The sequence below is a fragment of the Canis lupus genome, chromosome 8, assembly GCF_048164855.1.
Source record: "Canis lupus baileyi chromosome 8, mCanLup2.hap1, whole genome shotgun sequence".
Lineage (NCBI taxonomy): Eukaryota > Metazoa > Chordata > Mammalia > Carnivora > Canidae > Canis > Canis lupus.
This window is the reverse complement of record NC_132845.1, coordinates 71128096-71152102: the sequence shown is the minus strand read 5'-3', so window position 1 is coordinate 71152102 and position 24007 is coordinate 71128096. Positions and strand designations below refer to the sequence as shown.

General features: G+C 53.8%; 1 protein-coding gene across 9 annotated transcripts in view; it reads left to right on the top strand.

Annotated features, from left to right (window-relative positions):
- MLXIPL (MLX interacting protein like) overlaps positions 1-24007 on the top strand; it is a 34784-nt gene that overhangs the window by 6109 nt on the left and 4668 nt on the right. For 4 of the 9 annotated variants that reach the window (XM_072837455.1, XM_072837459.1, XM_072837457.1 and 1 more), the window contains exons 1-8: positions 10226-10569; positions 14500-14606; positions 18648-18730; positions 18892-18981; positions 19294-19338; positions 19838-20039; positions 20165-20245; positions 23507-23676. In XM_072837455.1, coding sequence (XP_072693556.1) covers positions 10277-10569; positions 14500-14606; positions 18648-18730; positions 18892-18981; positions 19294-19338; positions 19838-20039; positions 20165-20245; positions 23507-23676 — 1071 coding nt within the window. In that variant the 5' untranslated portion in view covers positions 10226-10276. Of the gene's footprint in view, positions 1-9712; positions 9786-10225; positions 10570-14499; positions 14607-17242; positions 17405-18647; positions 18731-18891; positions 18982-19293; positions 19339-19837; positions 20040-20164; positions 20246-23506; positions 23677-24007 lie in introns of those variants that run through there. The other 5 variants (XM_072837456.1, XM_072837460.1, XM_072837458.1 and 2 more) reach the window with 4 other exon arrangements.

The following is a 24007-nucleotide window of genomic DNA, read 5'->3' as shown; positions in this document are numbered from 1 at the left end:
GACCACCAGTGCCATAGTTTGGTGCCTATATGTCCAGACTTTCCTTCTCTTTCCATATGTGAATGTTCACTATTATTAGTTTCTACTCAAATGAGATCACACTTCACACATTATTTTGTAACTTCCTTCTTAAGTCAGCATTGCTTTTTATCTATCTTTTACTATTTCTACACTTTCATGATAATGATGATAGCTAGCATTTACCATCTGAGAACTTTAGAGGTATTGATTCACTTAATCCTCATAAAAATTGTGAGAGGAAGATACTTTTTCATCTCCATTTTACAGACAAGGTTGCTAACAGCTACCTAGTTTTCTGCCATAGGGATTTGCAATATTTATTCAACCATTTTCCTGTTCCTTAGAATTATAAACAATGCCGTAAGGAACATCCCCATATATCTTTGCATATTAGGGAAACATTTTTATTTTAAAATATTTTATTTATTTTATTTTTTTAAAGATTTGCTTATCTTAGAGAAAGAGAGAGCATGAGCAGGAGGAGCTGGAGGAGAGGGAGAGAGAGACTCACAGCTCTCTGCAGTGAGTGTGGAGCCTGATGTGGGGGCTCCATCTCATGAAACTGAGATCATGCCTAGAGCCAAAACCAAGATTGGACACCCAACCAACTGTGCCACGTGGGAGCCCCCTAAAGATTTTACTTTTAAGTAATCTCTATCCCCAATGTGGGTCCCAAATTCACAACCCCAAGGTCAAAAGTCACATGCTGTACCGACTTAGCCAGGCAGGTGCTCCAGGAAATATTTTTACAGATTAGAAACATTTTATAGAGGATGCCTGGGTAGCTCAGTGGTTGAGCATCTGCCTTTGGCTCAGGGCGTGATCCCCGGGGTCCCGCATTGGGCTCCCTGCATGGAGCCTGCTTCTCCCTCTGCCTATGTCTCTGCCTCTTTCTCTGTGTGTTTCTCATGAATAAATACATAAAATATTTTTTTAAAAGAAAAAGAAACATTTTATAGGATAGATTCCTGCAATTGAACCTAAGGAGTCAAGGAGTAGAAATGTTTTTTGGTATAACAGATTTTGCCAAATAGTCATCCAAAAATAACATTTGCATGTTACTTGTTCACCAACAGACTAGGGAAAAGACATGTTGCCCCACTCACATCATTTCTGCTTTTTTCTAGCCTGGGATGGGGTTTTAAGGCTGCCTGGAGGCAGCCAAAGTGTTGGAGAAGGTGAAGTTTCCAGACAGATAACCCCTCTGGTCACACCACTGATTTCTTCCTTCCCAGCTATCCCTGCACATTAGCCCCCCACCCCCACCATGGGCTGTACTCTGGAAATGGCTCCCCTTTCCTCTCCAATAGTCAACTAGTCAAAAAGTACAGGGTCAAAGTGGCTCAGTGGGTTAAGCCTCTGCCTTTGGCTCAAGTCACAATCCCTGAGTCCTTGGATCGAGCCCCATATCAGATTCCCCACTTAGCAGGGAATCTGCTTCTTCCTCTGCCCCTTACCCTGCTCATGCTCTCTCTCTCTCTCTCAAATAAATAAATAAATAAAATCTTTAAAAAAAAAGCTACAGGGTCAGGAATTAGAGCCTTAAATTACTTGCTCTGTAACCTTAAGCAAATAACTTAACTTCTCTCAGCCTGTTCCCTCATATAAACCAAGTAATCATAATCCCTGTTCATCGAGTCTCCTTGAGGGACAAGAGGAGTGAAGCATATAAACATGCTGTGGTTCCTGCCGAGGACGAGACAGAGACTGGTGGTTTTGTTGGCTCAACTTTGGGCAGGCTTTGGAAGCACATGTGGATGGGAAGCTGCATGATGCAGGGCTGGTGTGTGTGCATGGTGGTGGTGGTGGTGGTTGTCTCAGAAGGAAAAGAGGGAAGAAGACAGAGAAGAGACTGAAGCGGGCTGGGCCTGAAACTAACCTCACTGCACATTCCCCCAGATACCAGGGACCTGGCCTGGTTCTTCTAGAATCGTCTGGGGAAGGCCAGACTGACCTGTCCAATCTCCTCTTCCTGTCCTCCCTCAGTCACAGATACTCTGGGATAGGCTCTGCATCCAGGTTCCCAGCCTGTCTGCTGGTCTTTCTCCAGTTGTTTCTCTCTTCCTCCCCTGGGCCCTCCCACCTGGGGCAGAAGCTCACCAGGGGCTGCCTGCCGTGATGTCAGCCATGGGCTCAAATCTCTGCCCTGCCTCCTGGCCATCTGTGAGCACCTCAGCCAGTCGTGCTGTAAAATGGAGATGAAAGTTCTCACCCAGCCCCGCTCTCAGAGAAATGAGATAATGACCAAGAAGCCACTTTGGCAAAGAATATGTATTGTCTACCAGTGTTTCTCAAACTACTTGCAGCCCAAATGAAATGGGCAAAGGGCCCATTTTTGTTTTTAATCTGCCATGGATGTGTAAGTATGCAAAATACAATAAAAAATGAATTACTAGAAAAACTCAGTTGAAGAGGGGCACCTGGGAGGCTCAGTCGGCTGCCTTCAGCTCAGGTCATGATCCTGGGAACCTGAGATCCACAGTGTTAGGCTCCCTGCTCAAGAGGGAGTCTGCTTCTCCCTCTCCCTCTGCCCCTCCTCCATACTCATGCACTTGCTCTCTCTCTTTCTCAAATAAATAAAATCTTTAAAAACAAAAAAGGAAAGAAAAATTCAACTGAAGAAATAAACTATAAGCCTAGTGTTTTTTGTTTTTAAAGATTTTATTTATTTATTCATGACAGACACTGAGAGGCAGAGACACAGACAAAGGGAGAGGCAAGCTCCCGAGGGGAGCCAATGTGGGACTTGATCCTAGGTGTCCGGGACCACACCCTGAGCTGAAGGCAGACACTCAACCACTGAACCACCCAGGCATCTTTGGCCTAGTGTTTTATTATTATATTCAACAGGTATCAGATTGCTCTATTAAATTGATATGGTTCTAGGGACACCTGGGTGGCTCAGCGTCTGCCTTTGGCACAGGGCATGATCCCAAAGTCCCGAGATCAAGTCCCACATCGGGTTCCCTGCATGAAGCCTGCTTCTCCCTCAGCCTGTGTCTCTGCCTCTCTCTCTGTGTCTCTCATGAATAAATAAATCTTTAAAAAAATTAATATGGTTCCTAAACATTTGTTCTCAACTTATATATTCATCTTGTCATGAACTGGTAAGGGAATCCATGGCCTGGCAGTGGTCCATGGGTCATACTTCGAGTGGCACTGGTGCAGAAGCCTCAGTGACCATTGGACCTGGGCTTTGGGGGTAGGGTCAGGGGAGGGGAGCACAGCAGCTTTGTAGGCAGCTAGCACCCTGCTTTCACCCCAGCCACTTGAATGATTTGCCACTCTGTGATTCCACAGACCTGCCATTACCCCTGCTGTTCCCTCCTAGAACACCTTCTCCCCTCTCTGCATGTGTGACACCCACTTTGTCTTTCAAGGCCCATCTCAAGCATACCTTCTAGAAAGCCTTCTCTGACCACTGCCCCATGTGCTGCAAGTCAGCCCTCCCTCCACTGAACTTTCACAGTCCTGGGCACTATTTCTGCCCCCATTCTGAATCTCTGATGGGCATGCCTCAGTCTCCCATGCTGAGTTGCCTAGGGGCAGGAATCATGTGATAAGTGTCTCAGCATCCCCTTGCTTCAATACCCCTGGCTTAACCTAGGGCATGATACCAGCAGGCAAGTAATATGTGTGGTGGATGGGCAGCTCAGGGGGTACTTGGGTGGGAAACAGATGAAGAGATGGAAGGTTAGGTAGATGTGTAGATGGAAGGAAGGATGGACAGATGGAAAGACTGGTACGAGATGGGTGGATAAATAGGTGGATGGAAGAGATAGATGGATGGGTTGGCAGATGATGAATGGACATACAGGTGACGAATGGACAGATAGGTGGGCAGATTGACTACTGGAGGATGGGTGGATGGACGGACGGATGGATGGGCAGGTAAATGGCTACGTACACAGATAGATTCACCAGTGAATAGACGAGTGGAAGTAGCTGATGCTCACTTTATCTCTACTCTGTGGTACCTCCTCCTCTGTATCTCCTCCTCCTCTCTCACAGAGCACAAAAATCAGTGCTTCTTAATGGGCCCAGGGGTTGTTGACATAGGATTTATTTTTACTTGATATTTTCATAATTTAAAAAAATGTATGAACAATACATTTACAGGGGCACCTGGGCAGCTCAGTTGGTGAAGTGTCTGTCTTCAGTTCAGGTCATAATCTCACAGTCCTGGGAACTAGCCCTGTGTTGGGCTCCCTGCTCAGTGGGGAGTCTGCTTCTTCCTCTCCTTCTCTCCTGCCCCCTGCTGTGTTCTCTCTCTTTCACCCTCACTTCTCTTTCTCAAATAAATACATAAAATCTTTTTTTTATTTTTATTTTTTTTTAAAGATTTATTTATTTATTCATTCAGAGAGAGCGAGAGAGAGGCAGAGACACAGACAGAGGGAGAAGCAGGCTCCATGCAGGCCCGATGTGGGACTCGATCCCAGGTCTCCAGGATCACACCCCGGGCTGCAGGCGGCGCTAAACCGCTGCGCCACCGGGGCTGCCCAAATCTTTTTTTTTTAAAAGAGTATATACATCATAAGTATCCAGCTTGTTGAATATTCACAGCCAATGTACCCATGGAACCTGAACCCAGATACAGAAACAAAATGTTAGCAGCATCCCAGGAAGCCTCTTCTTGATCCCTCCTGTCACCTCAAAGTTAACACTAACTTGACTCCTAAATCACAGATCAGCTTGTTTTGGAGCTTTATATAAATGAAGCCTTACAGCACATACACTTCCATGTCAGGCTTCTTTTGTTCAATGTATGATCAGTGAGATGCATCCATATGGTTGCATTCGGTTGTAGCGTGTTTATTCCCATTGCTGTGTTAATATTCTGTAGTGCGGGGATCCCTGGGTGGCGCAGCGGTTTGGCGCCTGCCTTTGGCCCAGGGCTCAATCCTGGAGACCCGGGATCGAATCCCACGTCAGGCTCCCTGTGCATGGAGCCTGCTTCTCCCTCTGCCTATGTCTCTGCCTCTCTCTCTCTCTCTCTGTGTGACTATCATAAAAAAAAAAAAAAAAATCTGTAGTGCGGCTATACCACCAGGCATGTATCCATTCACCTGTGATAAACATTTGGTTGTTTCCAGTACCAAACTGATAGGAATATTGCTGTATGAATAGTCATGTGCATGTTTTTTGGTGCACATATACACATGCTGGGTTATAAGGGATGCAGATTTCAGCTCTAACAGGTACTGACAAACAGTTTTCCAAAGTGATTGTGCCAAGTTAACCTGGCAGGAGTATGGATGAGGTTCTGCTGGCACCATGTCCTCCTGAAAGATCACTAGTCCTAATGTGAGAATATAGGTTCCTGTGGGCAGGCTGGCATCAAATTGACCGTGTTTGACTCTCAGCTCTCTTCTTACTTGTGACCTTTGGCAAGCCTGTTTCGTTGTCTACAAGATGAGTTGAAATGAGTTGAAACAGCTCAAGGAACTGTTATGAAGATTCCATAGACAGGTTAGGTTAGGCTCCACCAACATTAGCCATTTATAGTCAATTCTCACAACAGCACTCTGAATCACTCCAAACCTCAGTTTCCCCTTCTGTAAAATGGTCATGACCATACTAACACATCCACACAATGCACAGTTGAGGAAATGCCTACCAGGAAATAGAATGTCTAAAAGTGCCTGATTTTTCAGAGATATAATACACTTATATCAACTCATTCTTTTTCAGTGGCTTTTAGTATAGCCACAGAGTTACGAAAGTATCACCACTATCTCATTCTAGAACATTTTCATCACCCCAAAAAGAAATACCATACCCATTAGCAGTCATTCCATTTCTCCACACCCAACTCTTCCCAACTCTGGGCAGCTGCTAATCTACTTTTTCTTTGGATATTACAAGTGCCAAATCTTTGCTTTTCTGTGTTTTTTAACTTTTGTAAAAGTGAAATACCCAGCACTGGAACAGGCACATAATATACACTTAGTAAATGCCATCTGTTTGTGTGGATGGATGGATGGATGGATGGATGGATGGATGGAGCACAGTTAGTAGACAGATATAGCCTAAACTCATTCATTCAACAAAAACCCATTTGCATGTTTGCACTTGGAGGAAACTGGTCTATAGAGAGAACTATAATTCTGCGATTCGGACTATTCGCCATCTAGTGGGACAGGGAGGAATGTGCACCCCTCCCTGGGACTTAATTGCCAAATGCAATTAAAATTTGTGTTGGAGTAGGGTTGTGGGAACTCCAGGAGGATGTTGGAGGTGGAAGTGGCATTGCTAGTTTGGGCAAACTTCCCCGATGAGGAGGGGCAGTCTGGGGGAGGGATCCCACCAACTAAGGCTGGGACACTGGGCAGGTGTGGTGTCAAGCAGGATTGCCAGTCAGGACTTCACAAGCCAATCCAGACCTGGTCCTGGGTCTGTGGGCTGCGAACAAGACTTGGCTGTAGAGAGAGGCTGTAAATGCTGGGCAGTGGGTGACAGAGGCCAGATGGGAAAGGGAGCACCAGGGTGAGCCAGGCCACCTCACACGAGCCTGCACTGTCATCTGGGCAAGGGGACCTTGAACTGGCTATGCCCACATCTAGGCATTCCAGGGCCCCCATGCCACCAGTTGGTTTGACTTTTCCAGTTGACTACAGGTAGAAGCATTTAAAAGGAGAGAGTGGGGCGCCTGTGTGGCTCAGTTGGTTAAGCATCTGCCTTTGGCTCAGGTCGTGATCTTGAGGTCCTGGGATCAAGTCCCGCATCAGATTCCCTGCTCAGAGGGGAGCCTGCTTCTCCCTCTCCCTCTGCTGCCTCCCCTGTCCATGCTCTCTCTCCCCTTCTCTCTGTCTCTCATGAATAAATAAATTAAATCTTAAAAAAAAAAAAAAAAAAAAGAGGGGAGAGCCCGGGCAGCCCAGGTGGCAGGAGAGGAGAGGAGAGAGTGGCAGCCTTATGAGTGAAGAAGCCTGGATTTCACAGTCAGACCTGGCTCTGCCCTTTCTCATTGTGGGAACTTGAGCAAATGGCTCCCCTCCCTGAGCCTGTTTCTTCAACTGAAAAATGGAGGTAATATAACTTACTTCAAATATGGTTAGGTATAATGATTGGGGGAGGCTGGACAAGGCAGATGAAGCATACATTCAGGTCCCTAGCAAGCTTGGAGCTTTGATTTATTATTTTTTAAAAAGTTTTTAAAAATATTTTATTTTGAGAGGGATCCCTGGGTGGCTCAGCTGTTTGGCGCCTGCCTTTGGCCCAGGGCATGATCCTGGAGACCCAGGATCAAGTCCCGCATCGGGCTCCCAGCATGGAACCTGCTTCTCCCTCTGCCTGTGTCTCTGCCTCTCTTTGTCTTTCTGTGTCTATCATAAACAAACAAACAAACAAACAAATAAATAAATAATCTTTAAAAATAAAAGATTTTATTTTGAGAGAACGCACACACGGCGCACACATACATGGGGGATGAGGAGCAAGGAGAGAGAGAGAAGCAGATTCCCCACTGAGCAGGGAGCCTGATGAGGCAGGGCTCAATCCCAGGATCCTGATCATGACCTGAGCCAAAGGTAGACGCTTAGCCAACTGAGCTAGCCAGGCACCCCAAGCTTGGAGTATTTAAACTTTTTTTTTTTAAGACAGCTCTTTTTTTTTTTTTTAAGATTTTATTTATCCATTCATAGAGACACACATAGAGAGATAGAGAGGCAGAGACACAGGCAGAGGGAGAAGCAGGCTCTATGCAGGGAGCCTGACATGGGACTCCATCCCAGGTCTCCAGGATCACGCCCTGGATCAAAGGTGGCGCTAAACCGCTGAGCCACCGGGCTGCCCTAAACTTTTTTTTTAAAGATTTTATTTATTTATTCATGAGAGACACACACAGAGAGAAAGAGAGAGAGAGAGAGAGAGAGAGAAGCAGAGACACAGGCAGAGGGAGAAGCAGGCTCCATGCAGGGAGCCTGACATGGGACTCCATCCTGGGTCTCCAGGATCACACCCCGGCTGAAGGTGGCACTAAACCACTGAGCCACCCGGGGTGCCCCAAACTTTTTCTTTTAAAAAAAATTTAGTAATGGAGAGATACATATATTTTTAAATTTAGTGTATATATATTCATTCTAATTGAAGGCGTTGTCATGGGAGAATCAGAATTTGTGAACGTCCTTGCATTTATTGTACAATGTCATGTTGTTTTGTTTTGATTTACACACAGGATGATTGTCTTTTTGGGACTCCATCCCCCAAAGGTATTATCAGGCCCTGAGGAGGGCAAGAACAGGTTGCAGGTGCTTGTTGAGAGCCAAGTGATGGCTGGGGAAAGGAAGAGAAATGGGGAGACATATAATCCACCCTACTGAGACTCAACTCTCGGGAAAGTCTCTTGAACCATAGGAGACAATTCTGAGATTTTATCCTGGGGACAGGAGACCAGTGGGAGCATAGTGGGGTGAGTTGGGACACTGTAGCACAGACTCAGAACCAAGGGTGTTGACAGTTACAGAATCCTAAGAAATCACTGAATTCAACTGCCTCATTTTATAGGTAGAGAGAAAGAGCCCCAGGAAGACAGAGATTTGCCCAGGGTCATTCATGGAATTAGTGGCAGAGTGAGGATCAATTCAGATCTCTGCTTAAGCCAGGGTACCTGAAGCTAAGAGTCTCCAAGGGAGAGGAGCCCTATTTCCCACCCCTGTCCTGCACAGTGGCCACCAGTTCTGCTTATTGTCATGCCCTTCTCCCTGCATTCCCCCCAAGTCCCTGCATGCTCAGCATGGGGGTTCAGACACCGGAGGAATAGTGCTGCATCAGGGCCCACAGGCCAGGGGCAAAGCCAGACAGGCACACAGGGATAAGGAACAGCTCTGTTGGTCTCTGTGCCAAGGATCCCAATAAAGCCACTTAGGAATGGCTCTCTCTCCAGAAGAGGCCAGCTGAGGTGGGCACCTGAGGCCCCAGAATGTGGCTGAGATGAGCAGAGAGAATGCACCCCTTGTAGAGAACATCAGGGGACAAGGGAAGATAGCACCTGTGGCTCCAGGGACCAAGAGGTGACTGTGCCAGGGAGAGGTATCTGGCCAAGGGACATGGGTGGGTGGGAAGGTAGGCCTGTGAGCAGCCTGGGATGTCATTTCAGCGCCTCAGATGGTCACAAGGGCCCTTGAAGCACTGCCATTTGATTTCGGGAGCCTGGGCATGGAGGAAACACTCATAGAACCTTTTCTGAGCTTCCAGCCCCAGCTGACCACCTCCCCCTCTTTCCCTCCTGTGACCGGACATAGGTCACACCTCCCACCAAACCTAGGGAGGTTAGCTTTGGCCTCTACCCCTCCAATCCCCCATCAGAGATAGCCCTGGTTGGGAAGTCTGGAATTCTAGATTGGTTTATAGCTGGCCCTCTGTAGCTACTCAAATGTGTTTCCACTTCTGTGGACTCTGGTGACACCCCCTGACATGGGGCAAGAATCCCAGCTCTGAGGACTGTTAAAGATGCCAGTGAGGTGACAGTGTGAGTGCCTCAGATCAAACACCCCAGTTCATGTTCTTAGGGTGAGAGCAGGGACAGGAGCTGGACCTCAGTGCCCGGGAGAAGGGGTGCTCAGAGCTGTTGAACAGGTGGCCTGCCTGGAGGATGCCAGGGGAGGGTGACCAAGGCTCCACTTTGCCACCTGTCACCCACCGCCACTGGATTCACACTCATTAATCCTCTGGGGCCTCTGTGCAGGTGTAGTGATGATCATAATGGCAACTGGGGGTGCTGAGACCTTCCCGTGGGCCAGGCCACACAAGACTTCTGAGAGGTGGGTGCTTCCAGCTGTGTGCAGGACTGAGAGGGAGTGAATGTGAGCCGAGAGATAGAGAGGGCGGGGAGGGAGGGGTGTAGTTAAGGTAAGGGGCGTTAAGCGGTGGGGGGTGGGACCCTAGAAGCAAGGAACGCCAGGCACTGAGGCGCTTTCAGGCTCAGCTGTGAACGACTGATAATGAACTCTTCTTGAGACCCCTTTCGGACGAAGTAAGGGCACCCCAAAAGGAAGGGCGGGAGGGGAGATAAGGATCTCTTCTTCCTCTTCCAAACTCTAGACCCACAGGTAGAGTGGGGACGCGGGCGCTCACACTAGTGTGTTGATTATGCTAATTTGAGCCCCGCCCCGCCCCGCCCGCTCAGGAGGCCCCGCCCCTCGAACGACCTGTTGCGCCGGAGGGGCGGGGCCATGCTAATGAGGCCAGTCGGACCTCGCCTGCGGCGCTGGCGGCTCCCGCGAGCTGGGGCGAGGCGGCGGCGACGAAAGCCATGGCCGGGGCGTTGGCGGGTCTGGCCGCGGGCTTGCACGGCCCACGGGGGGTCCCCAGCCAAGACTCGGACTCAGACACAGACTCGGAGGACCCGAGTGCCCGGCGCAGCGCGGGCGGGCTGCTCCGCTCGCAGGTCATCCACAGCGGTCACTTCATGGTGTCGTCGCCGCACAGCGACTCGCTGCCCCGGCGGCGCGACCAGGAGGGGCCCATGGGGCCCGCAGACTTCGGGCCGCGCAGCATCGACCCCACACTCACCCGCCTCTTCGAGTGCATGAGCCTGGCCTACAGGTGAGGGCGGCTCCGGGCCCGACAGCCTCGGCCCTCCGTGGCGGGACCACGCGCTGGGGCCCCGGACACCCGACCTGGCCCCAAACTCTCGGAGACTCCGACCACGCCCTGGACACCCCTCTGCCCCGGCCCCGAGCGTCCTCCCACCGCGGCCCAGCCCTCCGCCCGGAGCGCGCACCTGCAGGTTTCCGTGGCTCACCGCCCGCACTCCCCGCCAGGGCACCGACCGCCTGCCCTCCACCCCGACCGCCGGAGGCCCACCTCGGGCCCCTCTCCCGTCCCGACTCGTCTGCCCCCAGAGGAACGCCAGGGCATCCCTCGCACCCTCAGGACCCCAAGCCATCCCCACCCTCCACTCTGGCGGTCACTCCCCACCCAGCCACCGCAGCCCTCCACTCCCTGCGCAGCCGCCGGCCCAGGCCCACTCCATGCCTGCTCCCTGCCGACACCCCTCACGCCCACGATGGCCCCGACTCCCAGTCGCTCGTCCACCCCGCACTCCCCAGTTGCCGGGACATCTGTTCTGGACCTGCTAGGTCGAGGGTGGCGGGAGAAGGGTGCCCCGGGCGGACCCAGGGGGGCGCAGCTGGCACGGTTTCCCAGCGGTCGCCCGGCAGGGGGTGCTGCACGCCGCGTGGGGTCGGGGCCCGGGAGGCCAGGGCTCGCCGACCCGGGGCGCCGCGAGGCTGAGCGCCTGACGCTGCCCAGGACCCCTGCTCCGCCGCAGACCGCGCAGACTGCGCCCCGCCCCGGCTCCACGCCTGCGTCCCAGGGGAGGACGCGAACCCGGGTTCTGGCCCAGTGCCCTGGAGCAAAGTTCCCAGGAGCGGAGGGGCCAGGATAAATTATCAACCGAAAACCGTGGAGGTGAAAGGGGGATCGGCCGGCCTTGATCTTTTCTCTGTGCAAATATTCCTTTTCCTCTGCGGCGCCTCCTCCCCTACTGAGAACCGCTGGACACAGAACGGCCCTTGAAGCTCCGACTGGGAGCCCGGGCTGGGGTGGGGATTGCGGGGGGTGTTGCCCACCCCCCACCGGCAGCCCGGCCGCGACCCCATTGGCTGGAAGCGATGTAACCTTGGCCCACACGCTCTGGCCCCGGGCCCAGGTCATGTTGCAACCTGATCGTCCAGGGCGCCGGACCGATGAGGAAAGTTCAAATTCCCGTCCCTTTCTTCCCTTCCCCCGCCTCCTGGGACATCACGGGACCGACTGGGACAGGGCATTTAAGGTCCTGGTACACCGAATGTGGGCACCCCTCCTCCCGGGGCTCTCTCAGCGCTCCCCATTTCTCAGCTGCTCCCAACTTCAGCTTCCTGTTTTATACCAAATCCCATCCAACCCCAGACCATGGGTGGCCAAAAGGGGAGATTCAGGGGAAGAGGCAAGTTTGGGGCCAGAGCACACTCCAAGAACTGCCCCCACCAAGAGGCTGACTAGAACCTGATGTGACCCAGGGGAGCTGGGGAGGAGAGGGCTGTGCTTTCTCCCTAACACCCAGAATATTCCGTCTCTGTTGCAGCCCAAGCTCCAGGGATGGAGGTGGCTCAGTACTAGAGGAGACTTGGGCTTCCCTCTGTTTGGTAGAGGAAAAAATCTGAGGTTCAGCCTGAGAGAGTGTTTTAGCCCTTGAATACCCCTAATTATAGGTGTCCCCTGGTAGGGAGTGTGTTGGGGAAGCCAGGGTGACCCAGAGAGTGACTGGATGGGAAAGGACAGCAAGGCAAGGGGTCCACAGGCTGCCTGGCCAGCTTTCATCCTCAGCAGGCACTGTGGGCAGACAGAGGACTCCTCTTCTAGGAAGAGGTGCATAGTCCACAATTCTGTGGGTAGAAGCCCCAGGGATACAGGTTCTGGAAGTTCCAAGAAAACACTTGTTTGTGGTCAGAGCTGGCTAGTTACAGAAAGCATGACCTTGGGGAGAGACCAAGCAGGACCCTGTCAGAGAGACTCTCAGGGAATTCCGGTAAGATAGACTGAAGACGCAGTAGGGGGTGGGGGGTGGGGCTGAACTAAGCGTCCTAGGCTTTCTCCAACCCATCTCTGAGATTTCCAGACTTCCTGGTGGTCATAAGCCCTTGAACCCTAGTGCCAAGCTTTTTTCCCAGGCTGGGAACCTCTCCTCCCCTCCTAGCCAATAAGCCTGGTGCAGACCAAATCCTTCCCTTCAGGACTTGGATGTTGTCACCATCTCATCTTCCCGAGCACCACTGCCTTGGCTGCAAACATTATAGCCTTGGCTGGGAAATTGAAAGAGGGCAGGCAGGCTGGGCATGGGGCACTGGGTGATCAGGGTGGGCTGAGAGGTTGCTGGGATACAGGCAGGGGCAGCAAACTCAGGAGTCTCCCCCAGGTGCCACAGAAGAAGCTGGCCCAGGAGGTATCAGTGCACCCCATCCATGACTCCCTACTAGACAGATGGTGTTTATCTAACTTAGGAGGGAGGGGGGCCAGCCAGCAGGCATGGGCTTATGTACCCTATTTGGGTAATGAGGCCTGTGGTACCCTGGGATAGCAGTCCTCCCCACTCCCTGCCCAAAAACAAACACAGGAGCTTGGAGACCAGAGAGGAGAGGGGACCCAGTGACCCATGCACTGAAAGGGTTGTAGGAGTCAGATTGCCATCCCCCCACCCCATACCCCCAAGATGAGGGAGAAGCCTCAGAAGAAAGCAGACCTGGTGTTCTGAAAAACTAAGCCTTGGGGCCTCAGCCTCCCATGTGAGCAAGGGTTGGAAAAGGTGGGCCAGAGGGGGCTGGTGTCCAGCCTTGGCTTGTGGACCATGAGGAGGGAGGGAGAAGGGAGGGACCAGTGGGGGTATAGATGCTGAGCATCTTGACCTCCCAGGTCAGCTCCTTAGGGGTGGTACACTCCGCCTGTGTCTAGCACATCCTGACTGTGAGAATCAAGTCCCTCACCTGTGTGTAGAGCCCTTCTTTTTTTTTTTTTTTTTTTTTTTTTAAAGATTTTGTCTATTCATGAGACACACACTGAGAGAGAGGCAGAGACATAGGCAGAGGGAGAAGCAGGCTCCATGCAGGGAGCCCGACATGGGACTCGATCCCTGGTCTCCAGGATCAGGCCCTGGGCCAAAGGCAGCGCTAAACCACTGAGCCACCAGGTCTGCCCTTCCATCTCATGGATTTGATTGACTGCTAGGATTAGGGTCAGGGTTAGGGCCGGGATTAGGGTGCTGCCTCCCCACTGCCTACCACACCACCATCTCAGACTGCCTTCCTTTGGAGCCTGATGGCTATTGTCGTGCACACACCCCTGAGAAAGGGGCATCCCTTCCAGCTCAGGCCAAATTGCCATCCCTGGACTCTGGAGGGGGCAGACGCCAGAAGGGCAGTGAAAAAGCAGCTGGCTGCTTGGAGGCCACTTCTGGTTTAGAGACTCCCTCCCCATACCTTATCCATCCCCTGGGGGGACAGTGAGTCAGGTGGAGAAAAGCCATAGGGCCTGAATGAATCTCCACCAAGTGACCTTGGGCATGTCCCTTTGGCTTCCTGACACTCAGTTTCCTTCTGTAAGAAATGGGTCTGGGAACCCTCCTGAACAGGCATACAGACAGATGTCTGTGAGGCCACTGGCATTATTGTCCTGGTAAATAGGTTTCAGCCCTGGCTTTAGTTTTGGTGGTAGGTTAATGAGCAGCTTCCACCAGAGAATACAAGGGCTCCTAGCAGGGACCTTGGGGGATATTTTTTAAAGGTCTGAGACTCAGGGTAGGAATTTCAGGCAGGTTAGAGTGTGGGGCAGGATTTGCAGGATTCTGGGAGCGGGGAGCCCTTTGATGGCCCGCATGCATGAGTACTCAGTGTTCGGAAGAGCCGGGGAGCCAGCCCTGCAGGAGGCCCCTCTTAGCTTCCCCCGTAAACCCCCCCCCCCCCACCCTCCCTGCCTGACCCAGCCTTCTCCCTCTGACAGTGGCAAGCTGGTGTCTCCCAAGTGGAAGAATTTCAAAGGCCTCAAGCTGCTTTGCCGGGACAAGATCCGCCTCAACAACGCCATCTGGAGGGCCTGGTACATCCAGTGTGAGTGGGCATCAGGGGCCCCCCCAGCAGAGGGGCTGCAGTGGGAGGGGCGGGCGCCCAGGAAACACCCACGACCCTTAGGGCCAGGACCGGCATCTGACCTCCAGAGGGTCTCAGGGAATGTGTCCCAAAAGGTGCTCTCCACTGGGACGCTAGGCACAGCAAGGGTCACCCTTTGGAAGGTGGGCAGAGGTTTGCAGGGCAATCCAAGGCCCTTTCTACATTCCATCAGTCCAGACTACCTCAAATGCCAGGGTAGGAAGAGGTGCTAGATGCTGTCTGGGCCAATAGCATCACATCGAAAATAGGAAATAAGGATCTTACCTGGGTCTCTACCAACCTTTCACTGAAACCCTGATGCAACCCCTAGGAGGTGCCCCCATGGAGACTGGGGGTGGGGACAGGGGGCCCAGAGAGGCCATGTGGTAGAGCGGAGGGGCCTGCAGACTTGGGAGTTGCCCAGAGCTTCTTTCCTACCTAGTCTCTGCCCTTGCTGGCTGTGTGACCGCAGGCTATGTGACTAACCTCTCTGAATCTATTTACTCTTTTATAAAATAAGGCCAACAGTCCTACTTTTCCTGGTTGGCCTGGGGATAACAGGTATGAATGGGCCTGGCACAAAGCACAATAGCTGGTGCTAAATAAATGATGGTTGAATCTGATATACCATTGAGGAGGTCACAATCATTCATTTGGGGACATGAGCCCCCACCATCACCACCACCACCATAGCAGGGGAGCAGAGACTGAGCAGCCTCAGACCAGTCGGCCCTGGATTGGGACCTTGTCTGACTGAGTCAAGTCTTGCTACAAGATCAAAGGCTGCCCTGAGCTGGGAACATACAGCCAGGAGGGGCCAAATGCAGTATTCTCTGTCCTGGCTCCACTGGATTCCATCCAAGCAGAGAGAGGGAGGGTTTTCTGGTTTCTATTTATCTATGGCACCTGGTACTTCATAAACCATCTTATTTGAGGCTTCCTGGCAACCCAAGTAGATAGGTATTATTACCCCCATTTTATGGATGAGCAAGTAAGGCCCAGAAGGCCAGTAACTTGTTCAGGGTCATGGAGCAGAAAAAGAGCAGAGCTGTGACTGGTTGGAAGTCCAGGGCTTTCCTCCTCTGAGCCCAATGCTCCTTCCACTGCTCCCAGCTGGCTGGCTTCCAGTCCTCACCTGAGAACTTGTAAGAAGGGCCCTACCCAAACCAGGAAGCTGATATGCCAGAAGGAGTCACTCTGCCCCCGCTACCCCCGCACTCTCTACCCCTCCCCAACAAAGCTGGATGGGATGCCAACTCCTCTCTGCAGAAAAAATTTCTGATGCCACCCAGGGTCGTCAGCCAGACAGGCAGACCCTGGTCTCTGGCTACTGTCTGAGTTGCTGGAAGCACCCCAGGTTCTGTGTCAGACAGAGAGGGGTTGGAGTCAAGTTCTAGGATGCTCCCACTGTGTGACCTTGGGAAAGTCCCTAGCCTCCCTAGCTGAAGATCACTTATCTGCAAAGTGGGAGTAACAGTAGGTCCTGCTCTGAGGTTTGCTGTGAGTTTTCAGTAAGATCGTATCTCAGCACAGGGCCTGACACACACAAGGGCTCCCTGAAGGTGATTATATTATTGGGAAAGGGAGAGGAGTGGGGACTGCTAGATAGCTGCCTGGCTCATCCCCCTCATACCTGCCACCTGTCTGCCGGTTCCTGGGCTCCAAGACCCCCCCTCCTTTCCTGCACCCCCAAATTATCCTGGCGTCCTCTGAGCTCCCAGAGCACTGTACACCTCTTCTGTTTGGGCTCCCCGCCTTGCTCATGTTCTGTGTGTATTTTCCTTATCTCTCCAACTAAGCTGTGAGTGCTCTGATTCATCTGCGGATTCCCTGTCCCAGCATCTGTCCCAGCATAGTGCAAGGGGCTTCCTGAATGGGTGAACTTAATCAGTGTTCAGTGAAGCCTGCCCCAGTCCCAGGAGTCATGTGGTCGCTGCCCTTCTGTCTAGAGTATAGGGTCCTTGGGATGGGGGAGGGAGGGCCCAGCCAGGCCAGGTCTGCTCGGACCTGACCCTCTGGGGACCCTGGACAAACTGATTGTTTCCTGGTGCTCATTCCCTCTATCTGGGAAGCCAGGGCAGTACTGTTTGAGACTCTCCTTGCTGTCACCCCCTGGCAGTCCACATACACCCAGAAGCCCATCCCTTTGTTTTCCAAGCCACTGCTCAACCACCAGGACAAACCCCCTCCCCTAGTCCCATGGGGATCACTTTGGAGACTGTCCTTTAGGACAGAATTTCATGAATCATGCTGAAGATCCCAATATATTTCATGTCTGAGTAGTAGCCCCACCCCCACCCCTACCACCCTCCGCCGTCTTAATTGTCCCAGAGGGTCTGCTGAGGGCTGAGGTGGGAAAAATCACTGCATGGGGATCCCAGGGGTCGGAAGCCCTACTGTGTGCCAAGCTCTGTGCCAGGTTCAGGGATTTGAGGCTACGGAGCAACAGCTTCTGCTTTTACTCTCAGCAGGGAGGCCAGCATGCAGAGAAATGGCCAAGGCCAAGTGCAGAATGAGGCAGATAAGACTGTGGGGTTTCAGAGGAGGGGGGGCTTCCTGGAAGAGGGAACTGCCCTGGGCTCTCCTGATGGGTGGGCAGATGTGAGTGAGGCAGAGGATGGAAGGGAAGGGCATCTGTGTAGAATAAAGCCAGAGGGTGGGCTGTGGCTGAAGCTGTTTGGCTTCAAGGTGGAGCATGTGAAGGAGGTAAGAAGGGGGCAGAAGCAGAGAGGCCAGTCATGGAGGGCTTGGAAGCCAAGGTAAGGGGTGTGAACTTTACCTGGGAGGTACAGGGAGTCAGGGAGGGTCTACCGGCCACAGCAGGAAGGTGGGCTGGAGAGGGTGAGGCTAGAGGCAGGAAGGTCCAGGTGAGAGATGACACCAGACCCTCGGGGTAACAGAATATGGAGGGAGGGGACAGTAATGGAAATGCTACACAGCTCAGGAGTGAGGCAATTAGTCCACACATAGGAATGCTGGGGGTTGATGGAACAGTTTCTGTGATTGGGAGGCAGTGTTGGCCTCTAGAGGAGGCGCAGGCTTGGGAGGGATGTTTCCAAACATCTGAGAGTGGCAAGTTTTGGGACATCCTTTTTTTTTTTTTTTTAAATTCCCCCTCCCCCCAAGTTTTGGTACATCCTGATAGAGATTCTATGGGCAGCTGGAAAATAAGTCTGCAGCTGGAATGGGGCAAGACGAGAGAGGTTTGGGGGCAGGACTTGCAGAAGAGCCAGTGAAAATGGTCAAAGAGGCAGGAGAACCAAGGGAAGGTTCAGTGCTCCAAACCCGAGGTCCAGGAGGAAGGGCCCGGGGAAGGCGGAAGAGTAAGGGTCTTGGCTGGGCAGTGGGGGCAGGTGCTGAGTTACAGGAAGTGAAGAGGAAACCAGGAGGCACCAAGTGGAGGTGCTGATGACAACTCTTCCAGAACTAGCCGCAAAGTAAAGGGGTGAAAGGAAAGATTACCTTGTTGGTGTAGCAAGGGAAGGGAAAGTTTAGGAGGCACATGTGGTATGTGTTTATGGGCCCCAAAGAAGGAGCCTGGGGGAGAGGGAGATTGGATTGGAGAGAAGGAAGGGAGTGGAGGAGGTGTTGAAATGGCTCAGCTAGGTGGCCTGAGCGGACAAGAGGTGCTGGCATCAGATTGGGTAGTGTCAAGGAGCCTGAGGCAGGGGACCAAGGGCTCCAGGCCCTGGCCTGCATGCCTGGCTTTGGAGCAGCTCAGTTCCTGTGGTCCCACAATCCCATTCAGCCAGTGTTACCTGCACCCCTACTGGGCTCCCAAGGGAGGCGGAGGAGGAGTAGGGAGGTTCCTTTCACAGGGTCCCATCAAAAAGGGAGTTCTGGGAGGGCTAGAGCAGGCAGGAAGGCTTCCTGGAGGAGGTGGCACTTAATCTAAACATCAGAAGCTAAGCAGGATTTCATAGTGTGGCCCTGGGGTCCTAGCCCCCTTGGGGTGGAGGTGAAGAAGCTGGGTACCCTCCTGACCTGGCCCCCTTCTCTCAGATGTGGAGCGGAGGAAGAGCCCCGTCTGTGGCTTCGTGACCCCCCTGCAGGGGCCTGAGGCTGATGAGCACCGGAAACCAGAGGTAGCAGAGCCCAGGGACCCCGAGCCTGCAGGCCTCCCTGCCACGCGCCCTTCTTCAGTCCCTCGGAGCGCGGGGCAGGAGGGGCTGGCCCAGGTGGGGACTGGGTGAGGGGTGGGCTCGGTGCCGGCCGTCTCACTGAGCCCCTCCCCGACCCTCCCCAGGCCGTCGTCCTGGAGGGCAATTACTGGAAGCGGCGCATCGAGGTGGTGATGCGCGAGTACCACAAGTGGCGCATCTACTACAAGAAACGGGTCAGTAGGGGAGGGGCACGGGGGTGGGGGGTGGCTGCTGACCACTGCTGCTCTGGGAAGAGCCGGTGGGTCTCCCTCCCACCCCCACCCCGACCCAACCCCGACCCCGCCTCCCATTAAGACCCAGGCTGACAGCGCCACCGTGTGGCCCAGAGTCTCTTCGCCACCTCCGTACCTCCAGGCGCAGGGGAGCTCCTGAAGGGAATTGGGGATCCCGTTCGTCCCGGGGAGCTTGTGAGCAGGGGAGGCCTTGGCGGGCAGTGATAGAAGAGGGACAGGCGATCCAGTGTCCACCTCTGTGTGTTCCTGCAGCTCCGTAAATCCAGCAGGGAAGGGGATCTTCTGGCTCCAAAGCAGGTGGGTGCTTCCCTCCAGGTGGGTGAGGCAGGGGCCAGCGAGGGTCCTGGAGGGACTTGAGGGCAGTGGGTGTGACTGCTGTCCTCTAGCTCATTGAGCCCTTCACTCCGGAGGAGGGGAAGTCTTTGAGCGCAGTGGTGGGAAGACCCCAAGTCTTCTGGTTAGCCCAGCAAGTGGTGGGAGGCATGGAGGACCCAAGTCCCTAAAAACTGGGGTTCCAGGCAGGAAAAAGTATAGGGGCAGGAAGCAGATCCTTATCCATTCAGCAGGCCCTCCAGCTCTATCTGCTGGGGGTCAGTCATTAGGAGCCAGTGGGGTGACCATAGGCCTTCCAGGCAGCCAACTGAGTCCTCCAGAGAGAGGTGAGGAGGGCCAGGCCTGCAGAGGCTCCAGACCTGCTAAGCATGTCATCCTCTAGGTGCAGGGCACATGGGAGGGTGAGGGGCAGCACGAGACCCCTGCGTCCCTCCCGTGGCTGCTGAAGGCTCTGTCTCCCTAGGCCGAAGGGGATTGGCAGCCACCGGAGCGATGGTGCGAGCAGCTCTTCTCCAGCGTTGTGCCCGTGCTGCTTGGGGGCCCGGAGAAGGAGCCCGGTGGCCGGCAGCTTCTGGACCTCGACTGCTTTTTGTCCGACATCTCCGACACGCTCTTCACCATGACGCAGCCCAGCTCCGCACCCTTGCAGCTGCCCCCTGAGGATGGTGAGGGCCTGCATCTGGAGAGGGAGGCCTTGAGAATCCGGGAAGCCGAGGGAGGATGGCCAAGGGTGGACGGCCCCCACTCCATCCTGCCTTGCCACTCCTGACCTCACCACTGCCCTCTCCAGCCTATGTGGGCAATGCTGACATGATCCAACCAGACCTGACACCTCTGCAGCCCAGCCTGGACGACTTCATGGAGATCTCAGGTGAGGCAGCGTCCCCTGCTGGGTAGGGTGGACAGGTGGTGGGGGGAGGGTCAGCATGAGGATAGTTCCTAGATGACCACCAGACCTGAGGCCCCGTCCTAGGCCCATCTGGGAGGATGGATGGTTAAATGATTTCTGAGGGCCCTTCCTGGTCTTTCTTTGTCTGGACGTGGGATACAACTGATACGGCCACAGGTGAGAGCAGGGACAGACTGGGTGCCTAGGCAAGGGCCAGGGCCCAGGCACATTGGAAGCTAAAGGCTCTGTGAGCTCCCAGGAAAGTAGTGGATGTTGGGAATCTCAGGAGAGAGAGGGACTTAGTGGATGTTGGGAATCTCAGGAGAGAGAGGGACTTTGATCTGTTTGGGCCTGTTTATTGTTTACACAATTCTCCTTAAAAACTATTAAAGAATATGCATCTGGGTGGCTCAGCCCATTAAGCATCTGCCTTCGACTCAGGTCATGATCCCAGGACCCTGGAATCAAGCCCCATGTCGGGCTCCCTGCTTAGTGAGGAGTCTGCTTCTCCCTCGCCCTCTGTCCCTCCTCCCACTCGTGCTCGCTCTCTCAAATAAATAAATATTTAAAATATTAAAAAAAAAAAAGAACATTCCAAACATACACACAAGTAGAGAGAGAGTGGTTCACTGAACCCTCATGTAACCATCACCAACTTCAACATATATCAACTCTGACCAGTCTGGTTTCATGTAGACCTCACCCAGACCTCACCTACTTCCTATGTTGTTTTTAAGAAAATCCCAGGAATTAAATCTTGTAAAGCATTTTTTTTAAAGTAACATGTAGAAACAAGTACCTCCCTTTCCTGACCCCAGGGCCACTAGGTCACTGGTTTCTTGTATCCTCTTGGAGATACCCATGTCTGTATAAGCACCTGTGCACAAAGGTTTCCTTTTGTTTTCCAATAGACTGCCTGACATCGCTTTCTTTACTTAGCTGTAGATCTTGGAATCTGTCCCTGATAATCATTTTTTCAGGGGACTCTGGAGCCATGCTCAGGGTCAGGTAGCCATAGAGGCTTGTCTTGTCTCAGCCAAAGCCCAAGGGGGTAGAAAGGGGGTTTCTGGCATAAAGGCTTAGTTTCAATGGCCCCTCCACTTCTTCCCCACAGGGTCCTAGGCCTGTCAATCAAGAGGTGGGGCGGGAACTAGGGAATGAGGAACCACCCCCACCCCTGCCTCAGCCCTGGGCAGGGTAGGGGTGGTGGGGGCAGAAGTGTTGATGGCAGTGCCCAGAGAGCAGACCAGCCTGGGAGGGCAGCGGTCCTGTCTGGGCACACACACCCCTGCCACAGGTAGGAAACTGCCTCCACCGTGGACTCTGGGCCAAATCTGGGGCTAAGAAGCCACTTTTCTCCATCCAGGGTGGCTGCTGGGGTGGAGGTGAGCATGCAACCAAGGGTAGGGGATGTGGGTCATGCAGAGGAGGTGGCTAGCGTGGCCCCCTCTGGCGCTCCACGCACAGGGAGGGCAGGGAGTGCCAAGGCCAACAGGGCTACTGCTCTGATTGTCCCCAAGAGCTTCTCACTTGAGAGGAAACCCGGTGAGAAGGCCAGAACTCCATGGAGGGAGGGGGCTTGAGGAGGAGTGTTCAAGGAAGGGGTGGAGGCTTGGAGCAGGAGAGGGCCTCAGGGAGGGATGTACATCAATGTATAGAAGCTGGGGGGGACCAGGGCTCTGTGGGTGATCAGCTAGGGTTAGGAAGAGGGAAGGAATAATGAAGGGGAGACTATGACAGGGGGTGGTAGTGACTGGGCTCATTACCCTGTGAGCCCCACAGAGCGCTGGGAGCTAGGGAGCAACAGGGTGCAGGCCAGTATGTGGCTGGTTCTAGAGTTAGACCTCAAGGGGCCTAGCGATGAGACCCATGGTCTCTGCCGGCTGAGGGGGCCCTCTGCCACCCAGTCCCTCAGTTAAAGGGAGGCAGTAGGACAAAAAGATCCTTTCTGATTGGGTGGTCAAGGACACACATGAGTCCCTGTGTGCAGGCACACATGCGCACCAACCCAGACGCGCATACCTGGGCACAGAGCAGCTATGCACATGCGGAGCACTTCACATCAAGGCAGGCACATACAGACCCAGACAGAACTACAGACATTGGGGCAGGCACACACATGCAGGGAAGTGTTTTGCATGAGATCACACATTGACACCCCCAGAGCCAGCCTTCCAGCGACACATGGTCACCAGAGTCACATAAGATGCACATACAAGTTTAACCCCCATCAGCCTCCAGGTCTGGTGTGGGCTTATCTGTCCCAGGCCTGGGTCTCCTTCAGAGTGGCCTTTGGGAGAGAAGTCTGACCAGCTCCCCTGGCCAGGGAGCCAGGGCCCATTCAAGGCCAGTGGGGCTGGGTCTGACCAGACCAGGAGGCCTTGGGAGCTGGTTCAGGCCAAAGGCTGTCAGGGTCAGAGAAAGGTGCCCGGAAGGGAGCGGGTGGGCGGGTGGCGCCCAGGCCCGGGATGTGGTTAGGCCACAGGCAGCTGCTTCCCAAAACCAGAATAGCCTGGGGCTTACACAACCCACACCTCAGACAATCTGGCTGCCCCCTCCCCGCCAGCTCTTCCAGGCTTTCCAGCCCTCCCTCACTCCTGCCTTCACCCTGAGCCCACCCGCTTACCTCTGCTATGACCCCCTTAGCCCTCCACCCCACTCCTAGGCTCTACTTTTGAGGCCCCACTGGACCTTCCAACAAACCAACTTACTCCAGACCCACTGACCTCCTGACCCCTCTCACCTCTAACTCACCCCTGAATTGCTGTCACCCTGGGGCTCTTCCCTATGCCAGACCTCCACCCCTTGCACCCCACCCCTCTCCCTCCCTGGCACACTCTATTACCCTGCCCCTTTCTATGGCCCCAGCAGAGCTGGTAACAGAAGCAAAAGAGAGGAATGTCCAGGGTTGGGATGGGAAAAGGGGCCTCATGAGCCAAGTGTGGGGTTCAGTGGGAGGACTATTTCCCGGGGTCCCACTCACTCCCCCACCCTGCCTCTGCTGTCCTGCATGCAGGCCCATCCCACCCGAACCTCTGTTGCTGCTTCCCCTGAGACAGACAGAAACTCTCCCAATTTCACAATCTCCTGTGGAAGCCCCCCCTCCCCCGCCTACCCCCACCTCACTGCCAGTCAGGCTGGCCCAGCCTGGGGACAGGGCACAAGGCCCACTCTCCTCCCACAGCCTCCAGGCCCGCCTGGCCTTAACCCTAACTACCACCGCCCTGTATGTCTGAATTACAGATTTCTTCACCAGCTACCGCCCCCCACAGACGCCCACGCCTTCACATTTCCCGGAGCCCCCCAGCTTTGGCCCCATGGCTGACCCTTTCTTCAGCAGTGGGATCCTGGGCTCAGAGGTGCCCCCTGCCTCATCAGGCGTGACCCACCTCTCAGGGCATAACCGCCTGCAGGTGAGCTCCCGCTCTGCTACACTCAGTCCTGCCTAGGTCACCTACCTGTTTCTGGGAGATAGGGTACTTCCTGAGTGCCCAGTCCTGTGCTTGGTTGACTGAGAGGGACTGAAGGGGGAGAGAGAGCCCATCTCTGCCCTGTGAGAGGGCACCATTCAGCTGGGATGGAAAGATCGTGAAGCATTACTGGACCAGGTGGTTGTAGAAGGGAGGCTGGGGGTAGGGGCATGGAGCCAGGGTACCACTGAAGAGTGGGTTGCTTGTGAAAGGCTTCCTGGAGGAGGGGAGGTTCTGGGCTTAGTGAATGGATTGGGTTTGGACAGAAAAAGAG